Source organism: Protopterus annectens, chromosome 10.part0, assembly GCF_019279795.1.
Source record: "Protopterus annectens isolate FY-2018-M chromosome 10.part0, PAN1.0, whole genome shotgun sequence".
In the NCBI taxonomy this organism is placed as follows: Eukaryota; Metazoa; Chordata; order Ceratodontiformes; family Protopteridae; genus Protopterus; species Protopterus annectens.
The window spans coordinates 288,679,439-288,689,299 of record NC_056744.1 but is presented as its reverse complement, the minus strand read 5'-3'; the positions used below and the strand labels follow the sequence as shown (position 1 = coordinate 288,689,299).

General features: G+C 37.6%; 1 protein-coding gene across 1 annotated transcript in view; it reads left to right on the top strand.

The window, feature by feature from the left end:
• Positions 1–345: 345 nt before the first annotated feature.
• LOC122814129 (polycystin-1-like) overlaps positions 346–9,861 on the top strand; it is a 1,441,736-nt gene continuing 1,432,220 nt past the window's right edge. The window contains 1 exon segment of the mRNA XM_044086744.1: positions 346–509. Within this exon segment, the coding sequence (XP_043942679.1) occupies positions 407–509 (103 nt within the window). The 5' untranslated portion in view covers positions 346–406.

The window sequence follows — 9,861 nt, the reverse complement described above, 5'->3', positions numbered from 1 at the left end:
TGGTTCAAGCAAGGAGAACTGTAATGATGGAAAAGGAATAAGTACTCCAAGTAAATATCAAGCAGTTCTTCAGATCATTCATATGAAAGGAAAATTAGAATTTTATAAACAGGATTTGCAGAATACACTGTTATAACATTTTTCTGTATTGCCTGCTATAGAATTATTGTTTAATGTGGCATACTGAGGTGTGTGACCAGTTGAAATGGAGACAGGAGGCACTTAGTCAAAGTTTCTGCCACTTATATTAAATACATTTATTCTGTAAAACAGAGCATTCATTGTCAGCAGAAAAAAAACAGAGAGAATTTTATGTAAAATGTATGTTTGTTTTCAAAGGAAACTTGGCTTTAACAAATATATCTGTGACTGTGTTCTTGGCTGGCTGAAGAAATGGCTTCAACACATGGGTACAGTGGTGAGAGATAAGGAGGAAATTCAGTGCGCAAAACCAACAAACTTTGCCAACAAATCAATCTTGAATGTGGACATTGAATCAATTCCTTGTGGTAATAAACTTTTTCTCTTACTTCAATGAATGTTATTTAAAAAAAAAAAACAATACAAGTCACAGATATTGTTTGTTTTATCCTGAAGTATAGACAAGAAAAAACTTGGCATTGTAATGTCTTTTTATCCAAAACTCTGTGTATGCCACAAATCTAGACGACAGCTCAAAGAAGATACTATCAGTCTACTTCTGAATGAGGAGGGTTGTGTGTGGGGGGAGTGGGGGAGTGTGGGTGTGTCTGTGTGAATATGGGCATCTGCGTATGTGTGTGTGTGTGTGTGTGTGTGTGTGTGTGTGTGTGTGTGTGTGTGTGTGTGTGTGTGTGTGTGTGTGTATGTGTCTGTGTGCATGTATGTGTGCGAGTGTGTTTAACTGCAAGTGCACATCTGTGTATGTGCAAATGGGGGAGAGTGGCTGCTGGTGACTTTAAAGCAAGTGAATACTGAAGGAAGCAAATGAATAGATGGGGCCAATTAGAATGATATAGGACAGTGTATTAATAGGTCAATTACCATTAGATGATGTCAGTAACTCTCATTTATAGACTGCCTGAGTACCCAGGGTATAGTCATATTAATAATGCACACACACACACACACACACACACACACACACACACACACACACACACACACACACTCATCCATGTACTTTCACATACATTTCCAGACAGAGACACAGACACACACAGATATCCAGACAGCCCCTGAAGACATGCACGCATGGAGACACACAGACACACACACACACACACACACACACACACACACACACACACACACACACACACACACACACACGTGACCACTCATCAAGTAGAGGTGCTTTTATGACTGTGACTGTATCTCAGAAGTTTGAATATCATCAAATGAATGAATAAATACATAAATATATAAATAACTGCTACATGTGAATGTATCTCCTCAGGTCACTGCCATCAAAATATAATGTGTACTCTAATACAACCTACCCCATGCTGCTCAACAATCAGTCAGGAGGATCAAAAATACTGGGGAATCAAAGGACCAAAAACAGAGAAAGACAGTGCCTTTACACATTTACATAGTTGCTAGAATCATAAGTTTTGCATAAGCAAGTATTTTTTTATGAATGTTACCATTTCTGAAACTCAAATGCCTGTCATTATTTAATGACTGCAGTTCTCAATATTTTGCCAGAAAACAGACCAAAATATGAAGCAAAATCAGAGGCATCCTTATTCTGCCCTGCACACATATATATGTGTGTGTGTGTGTTTGTGTATATCTCTTACAGCCACTTGTATGACCAGATCTCTCAACTGTACCTATTTTGTAGAAGCATTCCTATTTTAGGCCTGATTTAGGATGTTCCTGTTTCTAGAGTTATATTCTTATTTTCAGATTTGATTTATCCCTTCACAAAATTTTCCAAATCCCCTTCATCTCAAGTAAAACTGTCTTGTACATGTAAAACAACAGTACATGAGCAACATACTAGTGGTAACAATAATTTAAAGAAAGAAAGAGGACACTAAATTTACAAGTCCCTTTTTCAGAAGCAAAAATAAATAACCTTGTGTTGCACAAGTCTACAATACAGTTCATTAAATTCTACAGATTTTATATTATCTGATAATGTAATTATATTTTTCCTTCATTTTTGTCACTCAAGTATCCCACATTCCTATTGGAAAAGGAAAGAGTTATGTGCTGTTTAGTATTTACATTTTATGCTAATGAGATATCCAGATTTTTAACTGGATGTTCCTATTTTTCAAGGGTATTTGTTCCTGTTTTCAATGTATGCAGGTTGAGAGGGATGTGCATGACTGAGACTGTAAACCTCAGAAATTTGACTGTCATCAAATGGATGAGTAAATACATAAATAATTGTCAAACAGGAATAGAATTTCGCAGTTCATTAATGTCAGAATATATTACAGCCCCCTGCAACCCCAGTACACACTTACAGACTTGCACACCCACATGTGAGCGCACACAGACACACATTCACAGACACAGGCACATACCTCTCAGCCTCTTAGCTCAAGAATCAAGCAGGAGGATAAAAAAATGGGGGACAAGAGACCAAAAATAAAGGACAGATATCGTCCTTATACAGGTAGAAAGTTGCTAGAATAGCAGGCTTTACTTTTTCTAAAGGCTATTAAGTCTGAAAGTCAAATAACTGTCATTCAGTGACTATAGCCTTCACTGATTTAGCAAAAAAACACATAATTATAAGGAACAGATTGAATATGAGGTAAAAACAGAGACTGTTGAGAACATCTATACTCCCCATATATACACAGACACCCACACACACACACACACACACACACCAAACACACAATGTGCATGTGCGCAGGGGCATGCACATATGCGAGCACACATCAATTACAGCCACTGGAATGACTGTGAGTGTACACTTCAAAAGTTTTATTGCAATCAATTGAGGGAATCTTCTTCTTTTGGCTTTTCCCGGTTAGGGGTCGCCACAGCGGATCACCTGTCCGCTCATGATTGGCAGTAGAGTTTTACAAAATGCATAAATAACTACAACACATAACAGAAATGTCCATGCCACTTCAACCCCTTCCCCACTCACTTATCAACCTCTTAGCTCAGAATTCCAGGAATACGTTAAAAAATAAAGGGAACAAAGGATTGAAACTTGCATACATTCAAACTGTGTAACACAATTTACATTTTTATAAACTTTGAAAGTTTCTGTAATATGCTTTGTATTACTCTACTTTTCCTCAGGAATACTAACACTGAAATTCAAGGATCTCTTCATTCTGAAATTTAGATATTATGATGTAGTGGATGCAATCCTATCTGATTTGCCAGAGAACCTGCAAACTTTGCAAGTTAAAGACCAAAATATGAGGCAAAACCTGTGACATTATATGAAATCAAGAATAGTTCAAAGAATATATGCCCCCTAAGCACACACACACACACACACACACACACACACACACACACACACACACACACACACACGTGACCACTCATCAAGTAGAGGTGCTTTTATGACTGTGACTGTATCTCAGAAGTTTGAATATCATCAAATGAATGAATAAATACATAAATATATAAATAACTGCTACATGTGAATGTATCTCCTCAGGTCACTGCCATCAAAATATAATGTGTACTCTAATACAACCTACCCCATGCTGCTCAACAATCAGTCAGGAGGATCAAAAATACTGGGGAATCAAAGGACCAAAAACAGAGAAAGACAGTGCCTTTACACATTTACATAGTTGCTAGAATCATAAGTTTTGCATAAGCAAGTATTTTTTTATGAATGTTACCATTTCTGAAACTCAAATGCCTGTCATTATTTAATGACTGCAGTTCTCAATATTTTGCCAGAAAACAGACCAAAATATGAAGCAAAATCAGAGGCATCCTTATTCTGCCCTGCACACATATATGTGTGTGTGTGTGTTTGTGTATATCTATTACAGCCACTTGTATGACCAGATCTCTCAACTGTATCTATTTTGTAGAAGCATTCCTATTTTAGGCCTGATTTAGGATGTTCCTGTTTCTAGAGTTATATTCTTATTTTCAGATTTGATTTATCCCTTCACGAAATTTTCCAAATCCCCTTCATCTCAAGTAAAACTGTCTTGTACATGTAAAACAACAGTACATGAGCAACATACTAGTGGTAACAATAATTTAAAGAAAGAAAGAGGACACTAAATTTACAAGTCCCTTTTTCAGAAGCAAAAATAAATAACCTTGTGTGGCACAAGTCTGCAATACAGTTCATTAAATTCTACAGATTTTATATTATCTGATAATGTAATTATATTTTTCCTTCATTTTTGTCACTCAAGTATCCCACATTCCTATTGGAAAAGGAAATAGTTATGTGCTGTTTAGTATTTACATTTTATGCTAATGAGATGTCCAGATTTTTAACTGGATGTTCCTATTTTTCAAGGGTATTTGTTCCTGTTTTCAATGTATGCAGGTTGAGAGGGATGTGCATGACTGAGACTGTAAACCTCAGAAATTTGACTGTCATCAAATGGATGAGTAAATACATAAATGATTGTCAAACAGGAATAGAATTTCGCAGTTCATTAATGTCAGAATATATTACAGCCCCCTGCAACCCCAGTACACACTTACAGACTTGCACACCCACATGTGAGCGCACACAGACACACATTCACAGACACAGGCACATACCTCTCAGCCTCTTAGCTCAAGAATCAAGCAGGAGGATAAAAAAATGGGGGACAAGAGACCAAAAATAAAGGACAGATATCGTCCTTATACAGGTAGAAAGTTGCTAGAATAGCAGGCTTTACTTTTTCTAAAGGCTATTAAGTCTGAAAGTCAAATAACTGTCATTCAGTGATTATAGCCTTCACTGATTTAGCAAAAAAACACATAATTATAAGGAACAGATTGAATATGAGGTAAAAACAGAGACTGTTGAGAACATCTATACTCCCCATATATACACAGACACCCACACACACACACACACACACACACACACACACACACACACACACACACACACACACACCAAACACACAATGTGCATGTGCGCAGGGGCATGCACATATGCGGGCACACATCAATTACAGCCACTGGAATGACTGTGAGTGTACACTTCAAAAGTTTTATTGCAATCAATTGAGGGAATCTTCTTCTTTTGGCTTTTCCCGGTTAGGGGTCGCCACAGCGGATCACCTGTCCGCTCATGATTGGCAGTAGAGTTTTACAAAATGCATAAATAACTACAACACATAACAGAAATGTCCATGCCACTTCAACCCCTCCCCCACTCACTTCTCAACCTCTTAGCTCAGAATTCCAGGAATACGTTAAAAAATAAAGGGAACAAAGGATTGAAACTTGCATACATTCAAACTGTGTAACACAATTTACATTTTTATAAACTTTGAAAGTTTCTATAATATGCTTTGTATTACTCTACTTTTCCTGAGGAATACTAACACTGAAATTCAAGGATCTCTTCATTCTGAAATTTAGATATTATGATGTAGTGGATGCAATCCTATCTGATTTGCCAGAGAACCTGCAAACTTTGCAAGTTAAAGACCAAAATATGAGGCAAAACCTGTGACATTATATGAAATCAAGAATAGTTCAAAGCATATATGCCCCCTAAGCACACACACACACACACACACACACACACACACACACACACACACACACACACACACACACTTAAAATTAAAGGCATACATACTTACCTTCCTACATTTTAGTGTCATGTGTAGGGTTATTAAAAAAAAATCTTTTCTTCCAAAATTGTATTTTAGCAGTAGTCCATTATGAACATCTTTCAGTTAGCTGCGACATCCTGAGGTTTCTGCCTAATACAGAAGGCAGTTAGCCTTCTAATAAGGTTTTCAAAAGCATTTAGGCAAGCAGAGTAAACAAAATTCCATTTTTTATCAGTGCACCACAAAAAATATCTGAACACGTAAAAAGAGTTAGATTTTTGTGGGGTTTTTTTTGATGTTCGAGTTTTCGGAAACTCGATTATATGGTCCTGACCATATGAATTTCGAGTTTCTGATGTGTGTGTGTGCGTGTGTGTGTATATATATATATATATTTTTTTTTTTATTTTTTTATTTTTATGTATGTATATTATTTATTTATTTTATTTTTTTTATTTTTATTTTACATTTGTTTACCAGGAAAGTCCGACTGGATATATGTCCATTTTCAGTGGAGGCCCAGGGAGAAAAGCTCCAGTTTTAAAAGTACAGTTACATAAGGACAATAGAGGCATTTGGAAATACATGTAAAATACATTAATCAGTAAGGCACAAACATGCATATATATAAAATACATTCATCAGTAAGGTGCAGTCGTACAGACAACAAGTTTGCCTTTGATAAGGTTACAATATTTAAGACATTCATATTAGGATTAGGTCCCTTAAGAGTACCATCTGTCTTCTTTATTTCTGTCAAGCATCTCCTGTTTTTTCTCTGTTTCCTCTCTAACCTTAATGGGTTAATAATCTTAATCTAACTTTTACAGTAATTTTAATCTGTGCTAAATTCTCATCTTTAGTTCAAATTGTGCAATATCTCCATCAGCCCTATACATATCATCTCTTTCATGTCTCAGTGCTCCTTTAACACTTGAGGAGACTCTTGTGTCATATAAACTTAAAAAATCCTCTCCAGTTGATAATTTTTTATAGACCCCCAACATTTTGTAATTACATAAGTTGTCTTGTCGCTTCATTCCAACTTTTTTCTGTCTCTGTCTTTGACAATTGCTCTTTTCTGTTCACCCATCCCACCCCCCCATTTTCCCGTTTAAAAAAAAACAAGTCTTACTACAGTCTAAGTCTTAACTTTCTGACCTGTGAACCATAACCTACTGATCTCCTGAACAACTTGTTCCTCCTGGGATGACAATTCTATACCTCAACTGCTCCCCTTCAGGTCAAGGTCATTTATGGTTGCAGCGAAGTCATCATCCTGATGAAAGACATGAGTATGGACATATAAGTCTCCTATGCATGCCAGTAGATGTCTGAGGGTCTGGTGTGCAATGTGCTAATCTGAGGGGTCACTTGCTTGTACAAGTGAAAAAACCTTTAAGGCTCTTGTCCCCAGCAGCAAGCATCTCTGTGTATTCTTCAGTGTCCACAGGGGAATCTAATATAGCCCATGCACAGCAGGTATGTCCATTCAGCCCATTAGTCTGAAAGCTGCAAGCTGGCATAACCTCATCATTCTACTCATTTTCCTCAATGGCTCTCCAAGTGTACTAACTGAACCCAGATTGCCCATGTCATAGATAAGGTTTCATCCCTCTGTGCTATGGAGCTAGCTCATATACCTCCTACCCCCATTGTCTGTTGACTCACACAACTTCTTCCTGTTACTCATGGCTTTTTATAATGTTTAACACTGTCCAGAGTTGACAGTTATGTGATAAAAGATGATCCATATGGAAGAAGACTATGCCACTTTACTGGGGATTGTGTGATATCAGATTTGATATATAGAATTAGCAGGGGGAGTGGGGGTAAATGGGGACTTGTCCTCTGCAAAAAACGATCATTTTTGCTTTCATGCTCTGAGGATTAGGCTCAGAATGTGTACAGGAGTTTATCGATGTTCCTGTGTTAACAAAAGTATGCCTACATTAAGCACATTGAAAACTGTGTACATCAACTATTATTAGAATATATATATATATATATATATATATATATATATATATATATATATATACACATACTATCATTAGTAGCTGTACCATTTTAGTAATATTGAGCCCTGAATATGACCTCACTGCCTTAATCCTGTAACTTTTCTGAAGCTCCTTTGATAGGTCCCTTGTAATTTTTCTTGACCAACTTTAAAAGTATCTCATATATTTTTGGTCCCCAAATATATAAGCAATGCATACTGGCAGTGAGAGTGGATTTTACTATATGACTCAGTACTTCTAAGTGATTAAACTGGTGCTGCCCCTCCCTGTCATGGTAAAAATATGAATGATCCACAACCCTGACATGGTGTTTTGCTGTCATACAAGGTTTCCGGTCAGAAGTGTGGAAAACAATGCGAGTCCTGGCACTTTGGGAAATAATTCATCATTCAAAAGTAAGAACAAATTTCAAAACATGCTGTTTTCCTTCTTAAACTTTTTTTTCGGTGCACTTTTCACCTGTATCCTTTGACGTGAGGGACACGTATATCCACACCAATGTTTCAGGCATCACTGGTGTTTCTTACAGTAGGGAGAATATTGTGAGATACTACAACAGTGTAGCTAATACCTATCCCTCCCTGTATACTACCTATATATACTAACTCTGCCATGAATGTATACTGTAGTAGAGGAATTACTCTGAGGTACTACAAGAGTGGAGCTAGTAGGTATCTCACCATGCAGACATCTTATATGTACAAACCTTATTTTTGTTTTTAAACACCTGTAGATGCATCTTGCAGTAGGGGGAATATTGTCTGAGATGCTACAGTAATGGAGTTAGAAGGTATCTGCCCGTGCACACTACTCGTGAATACTAACTCTGTCACCACTAATCCTTGTAGTAGGGGAATAGTGTGGAATACTGCAACAGTGAAGTTAGCATGTTTCTTTGCATTCACACTACATACATGTACTAACTGTGTCACCAATGTGTCTTGTAATTGGGGGAATACTCTTGGATAATACATCAGTGTAGTCAGTAGCTATCCCCTAGTACACACGACTTATATACATGAGCTCTGTTACCCATGTATCATGCAATAGGAGGAATACTCCAAGATACTGCAACAGTGGAGTTAGTAGCTATCTTCCCGTGCAATCTACACACACACACACACATATATATATATATATATATATATATATATATATATATATGGGTTCACTTCAATTCACTGAACTTTCAATTCACTGACTTTCATTTCACTGACACCATTTCACTGAAATTCATTTCACTGAAACTTCATTTCACTGAAAGTTCATTTCACTGACAAGTATTATTACAAAGTAAATGGAATATGCCCCCTTCCCCACTGTAGTGCGACCCTGGAGTTAGAATATATAGTTAGGGGGGTGTGGGGGGCGCAGCCCCCCACTTACTTTTCTTTTACTAAGCAATATTATATCAAAACATAAGAATATCATATGAAATGAAGTGGGGGGCTGCGCCCCCCACACCCCCCGATGTGGGGGGCTCTGCCCCCCCCCCCTAACTATATATTCTAACTCCAGGGTCGCACTACAGTGGGGAAGGGGGAATATTCCATTTTATTGCTAATAATAGTTGTCAGTGAAATGAACTTTCAGTGAAATGAAGTTTCAGTGAAATGAATTTCTCATAGGTTCATACTAGGCTATCTGCCCTAGGGCATTTATGAGCCTAGCCAGAGTGTGTTTGGCTTTCGCCACCCATTTTAAATTAATTTTGCTATGCCCTTTTTTGAAGCTAGTATACTGTGCCTCTGTCTAACAGTGATACAGAAGTGATACCCGGGGTAAACCTACGATCTCCCATCCACTCATCAAGATTCCTCTTGAAGAGAGTCAATGAGGGACTGGGATTTTATTCCAGAGTGAAGGGAGCCTCTGGGTTATAAATCTGTCCCTCCAGCATGTCCTATTTATTTCAGTGCTGAGGTTCAAGTCTCTCGAGTGCGTAGCTTGATGGGATTTGGATTTTCTGAGGTGCAGCATGTCCATTAATTCCGGGTTGGACATGGCTTTATACATCAGGCACAGATCGCCTCTGAGCAGGTGGTATGCCACTGAGTAGAGCTGGAGTTTCTTTAACCAGGCAGCATATGGCATCTGTTTGAGCCCTTTGATCC